Genomic DNA, 14,189 nt, shown 5'->3' with positions numbered 1-14,189 from the left:
AATATGTTTTGCTTCATTAAGCGTAAGAATAATGCGTTTCCCATAATTCATCACGCATGACGTTGGCTGCCTTTCTAGGGAGGGGATATAAAGAAAGTGCTAAACATCAGAGCATAGGGATAAAGCTAAAAAAAATTACACGCAGGTAAATATAATTTAATGTCATTTCGTTGAATTTGGTAAACTCTGGCGTCAGAATGTAATTTTATGAAACATGAAACACGTTTTCATTGCACGGAGGAGAATTAATGCTATTTGTCGACATAGACGGAATAACGTTTGTGGCTAACTCACTAGCTTAGCGGTGAGCTAAATGTGTAGCTAGCTAGCAGAGCTATGCATGTGAAGTGAAATAATAAGGGGACAGTGGACAACAAGCCTGAGTAAAGCTAGCCCACCCGACGGGTCTAAGACACAGACAGCGATGGTTACTGTAACGTTCACTTCGCCATCAAGACGGGAAACGTTCAGAAGCGTGAGTAACGAAAGACGTGCAGTTTATATTCAACATAAGAAAAAGGAAAATGTAATATGTGTTTAATAAGGGGAAGCTAGCTACTTATCACTGAGGAGGCTAGCAACGATTTGACCAATATGTACTCTGAGAATTAACACCAGGTCAGTAAAACACTGCTTATCGTGTATCACATTTACAGTCACTGTTACTACAGGTTACACTTTTTTTTATTAGGCCACTTGGTGTTTGTAAACGGACTTGTTTTTTTTATCGTTAATGTTAGCTTGTCGATGGACGTCAACATGATGTAGTAATTAACTGTCATTGTCTTGTTAGTGTGACATTATAATGTATTAGTTATTACGGTGTTTTAAAAAGAACGCTTTCATAATGAGTGTAATGTGTTGGTTGATCCAGACGCATGTCCGTGAACTCTCGTGACTGCTGTCATAAAATAAGAAAGTTCTAGATGTCGGTGTCCTCTCAGCATGCCTCTCAACCATTCATAATAATATCTTTATTCATATCGCACCTCTCAAGAGCAGTGCTCACAATTTGCTTTATGAGAACTAACAAAAATCTAACAACAACAGCCTCCCTGAAAATATGAAGTCTGCTGCCTCATCTCTCAGCGCTTTTAAATTCAGGCTTAAAACCTTTCTGTTTGCCTTCACTTGTGTTAAATTCGAGCAAGGATTAATAATGAAAATCCTGCGTTATTTTCATCCTACTTTCATGTTTTTAACACATATTTTAGCTCCTTTTTTTAACTATAAGATGCTCATTTCGTTTTCTCGTCTTCAAGCCTTTTATGTCTATGTACTGATTTAAAAGCTGATGTAAACTTGTTGGAAAGAAATAATCAGTGCTTTACCACCTGTTTTTTCAGGCTGTAACGTTTACAGTGTGAGTGTGCAGTCCTCCTCGCCAAGGAAGGAGAGGCACCAGGGACCATGAGTGAGAATGGCCCTCGTTCAGAGGCGACGATGTACTTCGAGGTGGAGGTGGATTCTCTAGTGCGGGACGATGATGAAGAGGAAGACAAGATCCACTACGACAAAGACGATGACCTGATTCCCGAGCCTTCGTCGTCTTCGGGGCGCGTTTATGACCGCACGACGGTGCTCATCGAGCGGGACCCCATACGCCTGGATGAGGAGGGCGAAGAGGAGGGTCACTGCGGAGGGGATGACGATGGGGTCACCTTCCTCACAGAGGGGGAAGGCGATGGAGATGAGGAGGAGGGCTCTCTGGCATTTATGAATGACCCTGATGGGATGTCACAGGGTTATGTGCATCACACCATTTCACCGGACCAGATCCAGTTCACAATAAATCCAGGCTCCACCCCCATGCCCCGCAACATAGAGGGTGCGACCCTGACTCTGCACTCTGAGTGCCCCGAGACCAAGCAGAGAGAGGTATATTCTTTACTTGATGCTTGGTTTGATCTTTGTTAAAGTAAAAAAATTGTTGAGTTTGTAGAAGCGCTTCAAGTTTTTCCAGTTTGTTGTTTTAAATACCTGCTGCTGGTTTGAAGGTTGTCATGGTTCTGACTCACAAACAATACGTTAAAGCCTTGTTAGGTAGGACCAAGACGAAGATAGTGATGTGTTGTTGGTCTTTAAAATGAGCTTTAAGTTGTCACCTCTATGCAGTAAACATTTCCGGTCCTGATGTTTCCACAGTGTTTTCACTCATTTCTAGACCTTGGCTTAACCCTCTCAAAGAATAATCCGCCTCCTTTTCCCATCCTCATGAGTGGAACTGGACTATTAAATGATCTGACACAAGGTGTGCTCTGGAAAAGCAGCTCGTTCTTTTTCTGTGTAAGTGGGCAGGGTGCCTGAACGACTGCATGGAATTATTCACACGTTTTAAACGTCCTAATGTGCACAGAGGCTCTGTGAAAAACAAAAACAGTTATTTAACCACTGAACAAGATCAACTTCTTTTACATTAATTCAGTCCCTGTCAGCAAAGTAAACGCACTGAGCCCTTGGAGTTGGGGAGACGAGGTAGAAGAATAGAAGTTTCTGTCTTGTGTTTTCTGCATGTAAATGACAGCCATCGTAAAGACCAAAGCCATAGGCAAATTGGCAATAACACTTCCTTTTCCACAAAGGAAATGATTTGATTTGAAATGCTCATCCCTCTGCCATTACCAACAACATCAACACAAAGTCAAATCATTAGAAGAATGGAAGGAGATTGTTTTTGAAAGTTATGGAGCCGTTGTGATTCTTGCTTCTGAGTGAAACATGTTTCCAGCAACACTTGAACAAGCAAATGTTGCAGCACCGTCACATCCCGTTTTAGTGAAAAGTCTTTGATTACACGAGGTTGGGATGCATAGTGCCTGGAAGTGTAAACAAAACAAAGAATGGTATGGAGGAGTGAAATGCAAAGTCTGTGTAGGAGTGTTTGTGTGATTTCTTGGTAGTTGTCCTGTATTTGTTCGTGTTAGTGCAGTGAGCTGGGAGTGGGTTTCATCTGTCTGTTATGTTGGAAAGGTTGTCATTACAGTTTGCCGTGTTGGTTCAAATTTCATTGTTGTGCCTTCTGTGTCACTCTTTGTCATTTTAAGGCTGAATTTTGGGATGTCAGTGTTTCGATGGTGACATAAAGCTCAGGATGGACATCTCAGAGACAACACGCTGCACCATTGGTGACAATGTTCACTTTGACTTTGCACAAAACGCTCAGCCTTAGTAATACCACGGATGATGTTGTGACTTGTGACTGTCAGGATGTTAGTTTGAGCACACTATGCAAACATGTGCATTCACTCAGTGTGTACAGTATGTAAAACAGTAGAAGCCGCTCTGCCCTCGAAAGAACATCAACTCAGTTAGAGAATTTAAGAGCTGCTGTTTTCTGTTAGCAACAGAAAGCTGTGTGGACAAGTTAAGCTCCTTCTAGAGATATAACTGTTTGTACCGTCACAGGACCGTTCCATTAAAACAGATACAGTGGGCTCCTCCACTGTGCCTGCAGGAGACCATCACTGTCTTCTAATGATCCAGCTGATGGGGAGGAGAGTCACGATGGTGTGGGAGATAAATACAGCACCACGCTACAAGCTGCAGCAAGGTCCCCACTGTGGCTTTGTGCTCATGTTTCCTTAACAAACGACATCTCCCACATCCTTAAACATCAGAATGAATGGCGTTTGATTACCCATCACTCAGATCAGTGTTAGTTGTTGTTGTCTGCTTTGTGTCAGCCCTCCTATCAGGAAGCTAAGCGGTGTATGTGTCTTTTTTTGTTACAATATGATACAAATGGAAGTTTGAGGCTGCTCAGTTTGTCAGTCATGTTATTCATGCTTCTCTTTTCTGTGATGAAAATACTTTAAATCATTCTTTGCTGCGTTTTGTTATGATTCCGAAAATTAAAGTTAAAAACTGTGACCTGATTTAAGCCAGCAGTAAATATGCAGTCTTATCTTGGTTGACAAATGAATGGAACATTTGGGGGGGCCGGAAATAGTTTTCTAAATATATGCCATGGAACAGTTAATGTTTGCTGACAAATGGGATTCGCTTGTAGCGCTCGCAGAACAAAAAAAAAAAAAAAGTCCTCCTCCTGATTTCATGTTCAATCACAAAAGGTCTTTTTTTTTTAAAGAGGAGAAAGGAGCCTTTTTCTTCCCACTGCCCTGAGGCCTTCATTGTGAGAAAAGGAGCAGGAGACTGACACACGGCACTGAAGATCGCTGTTGTGAAACCGAAATGGACGGGATGTATTGCATGCTGTGTTAGTCATCACTCCTGTCCTCTGTGCTCACCCGCTTCATCTGCTGACGGGTGGCTGACTCACTGAGGTCAGGTTCAGTCTGAAAAGGTTACACTGACACAGACGGTCACTTCTTTGCATGGCAACGCCGGATATTACTTCCTCTCCTGGCTCTTTGAGAGATTCTAACATTCAGGGTCACGTGACAGACGGCGATTGTTTTCCTTCAGCCGGGCTCTGATGCTGTTTTCCTTCTGTCTCCATCAGGTGAAGCGTTACCAGTGCATGTTCGAGGGCTGCACCAGGACTTACAGCACGGCGGGAAACCTGCGGACACACCAGAAGACTCACCGGGGAGAGTACACGTTCGTGTGCAATCAACAAGGCTGCGGGAAAGCCTTCCTCACGTCGTACAGCCTCAAGATCCACGTCCGCGTTCACACCAAGGAGAAGCCGTTTGAGTGTGACGTTCAGGGATGTGAGAAGGCCTTCAACACGTTATACAGGTCGGCCTCGTTTCCATCACCTTTATCCCCACTCACCCAAATACATTAAATGTTGAACGTGAAGCAGCTCTGGCTTTCTGATGACGTTGATGTTGCAACAAGTTCCAAGTCACACAGTTGAATGATCTCGTTCTTTGGCTAAGATAAGATAAGATATAACTTTATTGATCCCCAATGGGGAAATACGGGCGTTGCAGCAGCAGCAGTGTGGAATAAAAAAAAAAGTCAAAAACCAAATAAAATAGCAACATAAATACAATTTCAAAAGTAGTAGGAGGGAATACATACAGAGGACTGTAATGGGGTGAACTCAACAGGACAATGAAGAAATAGTGTGCAGTGAATGGCAGGTTAAAGTGGCGTGTGATCAGAGGCAGTGAGTTATATAAACGGCAGATTGACAGTTATAAAGTATAATATAGTGCAGTAAGTACAATATTCAGTTATATGCATCCGAGCAATGTGGCTAAAAGCATCGGTATAATCAATGTGGTCAGCCTTAAAGCCACCTGGAGAGATTGTCACAGGCTAAAAAGAAAACTTTAGGACGAGTGTGTCGGTGTGCCCCGACGTGCCCTCGTCATGCTCCGTGTGCTGACAGCAGAGGAGCTGCAGCTTCATCCAGTGTGCTTAATACCGAGCAGACTGTCGGGTCTAAACGTTTTCCCTCCATGTGGCTGACAGTTCTGTGAAATGTACTTGTCAAACAGAAACTCTGCCCTTATTTATTTATCTTTAGCTGTCAGTCTGTTGAGTGCTGAACAATTCTACTTGATTTACTGTACGGGCTGCTGCTATACATTCACTTAGGTAACCTGTAAGCTCCATTTATTTATGCATCTTGTCATGACATGCATTTCTGAAGTTGTATTTCTAGATTAGCTAGCTCTTCGTCTCTTGAATTGTTGTTACTGACATGTGAATGTAAATGTCTGAATGCTGCTCTGTTCCTCTATGTTATATTTGCTTCTTTCAATGAATCAATACGAGTCAGCACGCTGACTCGTCCTTCTGCTATCAGTGAAGTCATTGCTTGGACCCCGATCCTGCTATCTCAGAAATGTCTTATTTTTATATATACATATATTATCCCAAAAAGAACTATGACTTATTCAAAAGTGAAAACCCATGACAAATGAAATGACACAAAAAAGAGTGATGTCATCGAAACATCATGTTTGTGTCTGATCGTGCTCTTGTTCGACATCTAGTCACATTTGACTGTGTGGTTGGGATCTCGAGCAGTCCGCATCCGAGCCCTCTGGCCTGTTTTGGTTCAGTTGCTATGACAACTTGTCTGGGGCTTTATGAAGCTGTGCCGCGGCCGTCAACTTCCTGTCGAAGGCTGTTACTCAGAGCAGCCAGCTGATGCCACCCATGGGTGCATTCTCTCTTTCTCTTTCTACTCGCAATCTTCACAGCGATCCAGAGAGAGAGAGAGCGTGATATTCTTCTAATATTCAGTTTTTACTCGTCTCTCTGCATGTTCTCCCGTTGTCGTGTAATAAAACACACTTTAATGCTTCGGCAGGCTGAAAGCACACCAGAGACTTCACACAGGCAAGACGTTCAACTGTGAGTCAGAGGGCTGCACAAAGTACTTCACCACACTGAGCGACCTGAGGAAGCACATTCGCACACACACGGGGGAGAAGCCTTTCCGGTGAGCACTTCATCAATGAGCAGCTTTTATTGTTTGCTTAACTACAAAAATATTGTTTGTTTTTCTCCTTTTATTTATAAAATCTTTTTTTTTCATCTGATTGTGACCAACTGTTACATTTTACAGAAGCCAAGTGAATCAGTGAGATTCACTACTTATCTGCTGTTTTTAAGAGTCGTTAACTTAATGTCGATGGTTCTTGTTGGTATTCCCGTCGATGAATCATCAAATCCATGTGCTTAAATATAACTTTGTTCTCTTTGCCTTTCATTTCATGTGTTCCTGTTTTCTGTTTCACCTTTGCCCGCAGGTGTGACCACGACGGTTGTGGTAAAGCGTTTGCTGCAAGTCATCACCTGAAAACACATGTACGGACGCACACAGGTACTTCTCTTTGATATCGCTTCGTATGGAACCTTCTTTCATTTAGGGACGCTTGAATGGAAAACGTCCCTCTTGACGCCGCCAACATTGTGTGGGTTTTTAAGATGTAGTGAAAAGAGTTGTCAGGGAGTTTGCTGTCAGTAAGGGATTTAGAGCGAAAAAGATACGTGTGTTCATCATCATCATGCCGCTGAGCAGGAGAAGACCAACCCACTGTGTTAGACAGAATACAAAGAGAAGTGTTCTCTCCACTTGATCTAACAGCAGTGATGACCATCGTGATGTATACTAGGAACTGTTTGTTGTTTTATGTTCCATCTTTGAGTCATTTGCGCTTGTACATATCTTATTATTCCAGTCCTGCCTGCTACTTATTTTAGTATCTGTATTTTATTTTAGTCTAAATGATTTCCATACTTCTGAGTTTTTGAGCATCGTTAACAACCACATTTCTCCCTGGGATTAATAAAGTATTTCTGGTTCTGATAAACTGAGTGTAGGGTTTTTGAGAGTGAAAGCAGAGGCAGGCCTGTAGATTATATATATATATATATATATATATATATATATATATATATATATATATATATATATATATATATATATATATATATATATATATATATATATATATATATATATATATATATATTGCTAGAGTTGAGGACTGACTTGTAGACTGCTCCCACAACACTTTTCCTACAATAACGGGGCAGTTCAGTTACGTCCAGAAACCTGAGTTTCTGCTGCAGGTTTCCAGTGAAATGTTCCACACGGTGCTTAAATGTAAATGATTCATCCAGCCGCTCTGCGTTCTCTCTCTGTGTTTGCACTTGTTCTGTAGGGGAGAAACCATTCAACTGTCCGAGTGATGGCTGCGAGAAGACCTTCAGCAGCCAGTACAGTCTGAAGAGTCACATCCGAGGCCACGACAAAGGACAGACCTTCAGCGTCACTCTCACCCATCCGCTCTCTGAAGTGAGTCACAGCTCCAGTAACAGCCAGTTCTCAGTGTGTGTGTGTGTGTGTGTGCGGGACACTCCAGCTCTCTGTGTTGGCCCAGTCTCTCTGTGATCCTCTTCTCCTTCACGCTTTCCAAACGTGTGAAGATTTGATGTGAGATATGTTCCAAAGGCTACAATGTTCCCAGCGACGTTGGCAGAATTTCTCACATAATTTGATTAACATGTGACGTGCTGTCAAAATAACCTCATGTCAAATGATATAACAAACAGAATGGGCCAGCTGTATGTATGCACTGATGTGACCACAGCAATGCTGGGAGTCTTTATGACCCGAGCAAATGTCATGCAAGATTTAAACTTGAATAACAACACACTGTAAACGTCACATTCTCTTCATGAGTGATTTAATAAGCTCGCCTTCGTGTCTTCAATCCAGGATGCAAATCACTCGCTGTGCCTCAGTGACTTGAGTCTCATCTCTACGGACTCGGAGCTTCGAGAGAACATCAACAACGTAAGTCTGACCATGTTTGACATCGGATTGAACTACAGCTGGGTGATCAATGAGTTTTATGAATGAATCTAGTTTGTATGAAATCAGGATTTAAAAGAATCGAGATTTTCTCTTTGACATACTCCGCCACTCCCTGTGGCTTCCCGTAGTTCACATCCTGCCCTCTAGTTATCCTCCTACAGAGGGGCTGAGCGGCCCCAGGTACAGTATGTGCTCTGCCTCATAGTGAACTTTTGAAGTTTATGAACTGCAATTTAAAAACGGGTTCCTTTTTCTAAATCAATCAGAGATTTTATTTTTAGGCCACTTCATCCAGCTCTATGTTGAACTGTCGAGACGGTAGAGATGTGAGCAGGCAGCTTGTTTAAATAAGTAATCAAGATGTGAAGTAGAAAGATAGTTTCCTGCTTTTCAGTAGTTTTTGCTTTTGTCACAGGCTCAAAATTTGGACTTCAACACTCCGGTGAAAATCTTTGAGCTCATGTTCCAGAGTCCTGAAAACAGCGTCAGCCAAGATGATGCCCATCCACATGGTCAGTACATTTTCCATTCCAACAGTCAGTGTACTTTGAAATCTGTCTGCGTTAAAAACATATCAAATCTCCCTGTTCACTGATGTTTCTGTTTTTCATTTCCTCAGAGGGCCTTTGTGAACACTTCAGCCTTGAAACTTCTACCCATCCTGGAGCGACCGATGCCTCATCCATCATCTCTTTCACTTTTAATCCTACCTCCTCAACTCACTGTTCCAACACAGCTGCAGTCAAGGAGGCTCCCTCCCAGCTCAGTCAGAGCTCTCCTCCTGAGGCCTCCCCCCCTGCTCCTCTCTCCGCTCCCGTCAGCTCCAAACAGCCTTCACCCTACATGACACTAAGCGGGCCTCATCAGATCTCTGATGTGCCGGCTTCTGTCCAAGCATTCCTGCAGCCAAACAGTGCCACCCAGGCCGCTCCTCTGCCGCAGTCCATCCCTGCTGCTCCTCCTGCAGTGACTCCAGCACTGAGCACCGCAGCACCAGGAGCTGCTCCTGGGCCTGCTGCTGCTGCTGCTGCTGCAACAGATGCTCTGGCAGTTGTTGCTCAACCCGTGCCTTTGGCCAACAACCCTGTCCCCAACTCTGGCCCTGGTCTGCCATCGACCCCGGCCACCATCACCATAGCTCCAACCCAGAACCTGCTACAGCCCGGCCTGGTCATGTCTGACCAGAACCTGCAGTGGATCCTCAGCAGCGCTGCCAACAGCCAGCAGAACCCAGAGCAGGCGGTGAGTACTAGTCCTTTTTAAAAACACATCCCTACATGCATCAGGTTTTTATTCTCCACAGACGAGACTGAGACCATGAATATCAATGAAAAATCATCACACAAAGCAAGGCAGAGTAAAAAGGCTTTAAGTTCTGAGACGAGATAAAGACCTTCATAAAGTGCTCTCGAGTACTACAACATCAGAATGTGTATAAAAGTCGAGTTAAAATGGAGCGCTAAACCTCGGAGCTTTAAACCTACATTCTTTCTCATGACCAGCAGGGGGCGACTTCACTTGGAGCAAAACTAAGCCAGAAACGTGACGATGAAATGACACTACTGTTAGTTGATTCACACCTCAGGAAGGAGGTGTGTTTTAGTCTCAATCACTTCAGCTTTAAGTCTCCTTCTGCACAGCCGGAATAGAGCACTTTACCTCTGATTGGCAGCTCACTAACACAGAGCAACAACACTTGCTCTGCCTTTTCTGGACTTCTTATCCACTGATTTTAGGAGGGGGGGAACATGGAAACAGCAGAAAAAATATCAAATTGAAGGCAACAAAGCAGGAAGAACCAATAGTTTTAAGTGTATCAATCAGTATGATGCTTGAACTGTGGTGTTTAATGTTCACAGGCCCATCAAGGAGCTCCAAAAGTGGAAAAGGTTTTCTTCACGACAGCCATACCAGTGGGAGGAAACGTCGGTGAGTTAATCAACATGATGGGAGAGTTTTTCAAAAGGCTGGAAAGAAGTTTGACACATTTTTCTTACCAAAAACATGTTTAATTTACTCTGCGTTTGTTTTTCTAAATCCTGTTAGAATTGATATAAAATCAGATCTCTAATTGTGAGAGCCTTCACCACAAGCCTGGCAGGAGATAAAATATGTGAAGCTGAGAACTGTGCCCAGTGTTTTAAAAAAAAAAATCTCTTAAGAAATGACATCACACTAAACAAAAGCACTTTAGGTTGAAGAGATCCAAATCAGAAAATATTAGTTTTGTTGATCATTGTGTCACTTTCTGTTCATTTTGCTTTGACTCTCGTCCACTTTTTTTACAGACTGTCTTTTTCTTGAGAAATGCTTGCAGGTCAGTGTCACAGTAACTGATTAATGCAACCAACTTATTCGCTTTGCTTTTTTTCTTCTTTTCAGGCAACTCGGTCCAACAGATCGGCCTCAGCCTGCCCGTCATCATCATCAAACAGGAGGAGTCGTGCCAGTGCCAGTGTGCCTGCAGGGACTCTGCGAAGGACAACAGTTCAAAGAGTGCCTCCTCCACAGTTTCAGCCTCGGCACAGCCTCCGTCACAGCCCCCTCCTCCCCCACCATCGGAGCCCACAGAGCTTCCCTCCGCCCCCTCTTCCTGCCTCCCGGAGTCTTCCTCCGAGGTGGGTGAGCTGAGGCCGGACGCCCCTTCTTCATCCTCTTCTCCTCCCTCGTCCTCCTCGGCTCAGACTCTCTCCACGATAGCGAGCAGCACTGCCGCCAACCCTCCCTCGTCTGACGGGTTATCCAACATGGATGTCTCGGACTTCCTCTCGCTGCAGAGCCCCGACACGGCTGCCAACATCGAGGCGCTGCTTCTGGTCGCTGAAGACTTCAGCATGGCCACCGACGGCCATCCTTAGAAGAGACGCCTTCTCAGTGCGTTTGTCTGTTGTAACCACTCAACCACAGGCATTAAATCCAGACACACCTCCAGTCCTTCTCCACAGTGACACCTCGTCTTACTCCATATATGGTGTGTGTGCGTTAAAGCCCTTATACCTGCAGTGCATTCAGTTCTGTCTCACCTTGTGCAACAGGAACATGAATAACGTTTCTGTTTAGTCTCATTGCAGTGGTTGAGGATTAGTTTGCTCACTGACATTTAACAAAGTTGATGCAACACACCGGCAGTAGATCCTTTTGTTAGAAACATCAGTCTGTACATATGAACCCTCGATATCCACTCTGAAACGGACGAGTGTCGACCAAGCACTGATCACTTCAGAGTTCCATTTTCCTGGCTTGAAGGTCGCACACGCCTGAGCACGAAAAACACAAAGTGTGTCTCTATATCCTTGTACTGTACTACAGGTCCTAACAATGCTCAGAGCTGGCATGCACATGACCAGATTGCACTGTACGTGAGAGGAATTATCTCTGATCTTAACAAGAATCTCTCCCAGTAGGAAATTGAAGAGGTCGGCCTCGCAGCCCCTCATGACGATCATAAAGTATGAAGTGATTTCCTCGTTATCTTTTTATTTTCCAGGAAGTAGTTGGTCCAGAAAATGTGATGACTCTTTTATACTTTGACAGTTATTTACTAGTTAAGAGAATAACCTGTGATCACATCTGCCTGTCTTTTAAAGTGAAACTAAGTCAAGACATCAATACGTTGCCTATAACTTAAACTAATTTAAAATTGTACATGTTAATTTATTTAATGCTTGATTCTTTCATTTTACTGGTAATAATATTATCTTCAAGATAACAGAGAAATCTATGATTAATTTATTCCGATCACTTGTATTTTTTAGTTGAGTCTTTATGTTACTGAATTTGCTCTCATTTTGTAAGAACAGAAAAGCAAGTTTGAGAAAAGAAGGAAAAAAAAAGGCACCTTTAGTCGACTGCACAGTGAAGACAGTTATCCTTTAGGATCTGCTTGTTTCTATCAATCGGCCACAACAAAACGGTGAGGAACTACTGTCATCATCCCATGTTTTAAAGGGTTCGAACCCTCTCAGGGATGCATCAAGTCATAACTGTTCCTGATTCCTTTGATTGGTTACTCAGACAGGTTTACTTCCTGGATGCACCGCGCTGGCAGTAGCCTTACGTTTTGCTGCACTCTTCCCCGTTTATTGCACACAAACTTGAGCATATTAGCTGAGGTGCAGCACCACTACAGACTATTGTACACAACTGCTGTAAAGTAGCATTTAAAGACGGTGTCCTGGCGACAGTGTAAATACATTTTTGTGTGAAGAAACGTGTAGATTATTCTAGAATTTGTATTTTTGTATAGACTTTTGAATTTCTAAGTGTCAGAGTTCGGAGCTTATGTATCCTTGCATTCTTCCCCCGGTCACATGTATGCACATGAGTTTTTGGCTGTGTTTAGTTGAATAGTTCTTCTAGCAGCTGGGCTTTTGTACAGTCTATTGTTACGAAATATGTAACACATAGTGTCCCTCTCAGAGTGTAATTTAGCAGTATTGTTTTCACAAGGGACACAATGCAATGATGATAGTGACGGCGTCGCGCCCTGTATGCTAGAGTGTAGAGCCACTTGGCCTTACAACACGTTTTCTGTGAGCCTCCTTGCCTTGACAGTCTCTGCTTCAGACTTGCCATTGACATGATAACGCGCTCATCTTCATCGATACTCATGCTATCACTTCAGCAGATTACAGGCTCAAAGAAAAACCAATAGAGACAGAAAAGCTTCTGCTTTAAAGCGTCTGGTTTTTTTTCTGCCTTCTGTTTGGTTATGGATGTGCAGCTATGCTAAAGATATAATGAACCATATAACAGATGCAGGTGATGCCATCAAAACCAAACAACTCGTGTCTCGCTTTTTTTTTTTTTATTGTCTTTATGCCATTATTTCATTCCCTTGGTTCATGGGTGCCAAGATGGCAGATAGCTATGTTGTGAAAGGCTCGGGTCATGCATTTTGTTCTCTCGATCATTCCACGTATGCAGTATAGGATACATAGGAAGCTACCAACACTCACCCTTGGTAAGGCATCCAGTAAAACTACTGCCATGAGTCAAGCTCATTCCTGTAGAACATCATACATGCATACTGTCACTGAACACAACTATGCAATTTTAGGTGTGGCATTCATGTGTATGAATATTGACTTCAGGACACAAAGATTATTTATCCCCTCCCGTGTACGTGTATGCAGAACTCAGAGGCAGATGTGGCTTTTCTGATGCATTTATGTTCGTCACGTTTTGTATTTCACAATCCGATGTCTGGACCGATGTTATTTGAAAGTTGTATAATAGTAACCCCTTTCATTTGCTGTTTAAAACAGACTGGATGTGTTTAAAGGACTACTTAGTGAATGAATGATTCTGTTTTAAGAATTATGTTGGTCAAATGTATGCAGCTTTTTTTTTTTTTTGTACTTTTATGTAAACATGTTTCGTTGGGATTCACTCCACTTATATGTAATGATCTCAGCCTTTCACATATTCTGATTTGTCATGCGTGTAATTTGTTGGCTCATCTTCCTTGAAAGTCAAACTCGCAGCCGCTGATGTTTTTGTTTGAGTTAACAGGCAGAGATTTTTTTTTACGGTGTCTCAGCTTTCTGTTTCTTAACTTTACCTGGAATGGTTTTCAGCAAAACACTGATGGTGACATTTGTTTGGAAGCACATTGAACAAAAATGTACAGCTCAAAATGTTCAGAGTTTTGCCAACATTTTTCCAAATGGGCAATATTTAAGTCAGAGAAATGGGGACTATATGCTTCCAGAGGAATGTCTTTACACCCAAAGAGTGAGTTGTAAAGGATTTGTATTTTTTAAAGAATGTATAATGTGAAAAGTTGCTTATGCTTGTTTCATATAAAGTATTATAAGAAATAACTTTCTGAATTGAGAGCAATATAATACTAATAAAACCTTATCCTCATCACTGAAACACTTGTTCTCCACTCTTCATTTTCATCAAACTTAATGAAATTTATTTAATTATAAAACAT

At 42.6% G+C, this 14,189-nt stretch overlaps 1 protein-coding gene across 3 annotated transcripts; it reads left to right on the top strand.

Moving 5' to 3' along the window:
- Nucleotides 1-59: 59 nt before the first annotated feature.
- On the top strand, nt 60-14,128 carry mtf1 (metal-regulatory transcription factor 1). 3 transcript variants are annotated; one of them, XM_079343526.1, is made up of 11 exons: nt 60-145; nt 1,347-1,878; nt 4,463-4,701; nt 6,233-6,364; nt 6,675-6,748; nt 7,593-7,726; nt 8,150-8,227; nt 8,664-8,760; nt 8,868-9,490; nt 10,108-10,177; nt 10,631-14,128. In XM_079343526.1, exons 2-11 carry the CDS (start codon nt 1,411-1,413, stop codon nt 11,104-11,106), a joined length of 2,391 nt encoding a protein of 796 aa, XP_079199652.1. In that variant the 5' UTR covers nt 60-145; nt 1,347-1,410; the 3' UTR covers nt 11,107-14,128. The 3 variants fall into 3 exon arrangements, with proteins under 3 accessions (XP_079199652.1, XP_079199653.1, XP_079199651.1); XM_079343525.1 differs by lacking the exon at nt 60-145 and adding an exon at nt 156-618; XM_079343527.1 differs by lacking the exons at nt 60-145; nt 10,108-10,177; nt 10,631-14,128 and adding exons at nt 155-618; nt 9,754-9,984.
- Nucleotides 14,129-14,189: the final 61 nt, after the last annotated feature.

The sequence above is a fragment of the Symphodus melops genome (assembly GCF_947650265.1).
Source record: "Symphodus melops genome assembly, chromosome: 5".
In the NCBI taxonomy this organism is placed as follows: Eukaryota; Metazoa; Chordata; class Actinopteri; order Labriformes; family Labridae; genus Symphodus; species Symphodus melops.
This window is presented reverse-complemented; position numbering and strand designations above follow the sequence as displayed.

Coding starts and splice junctions, on each gene's coding strand:
- mtf1 (XM_079343526.1), top strand. CDS start 1,411: ATGAGTGAGAATGGCCCTCGTTCAGAGGCGACGATGTACTTCGAGGTG. Junction 1,879..4,462: donor CCGAGACCAAGCAGAGAGAG/GTATATTCTTTA, acceptor TGTCTCCATCAG/GTGAAGCGTTACCAGTGCAT. Junction 8,761..8,867: donor AGATGATGCCCATCCACATG/GTCAGTACATTT, acceptor TCATTTCCTCAG/AGGGCCTTTGTGAACACTTC.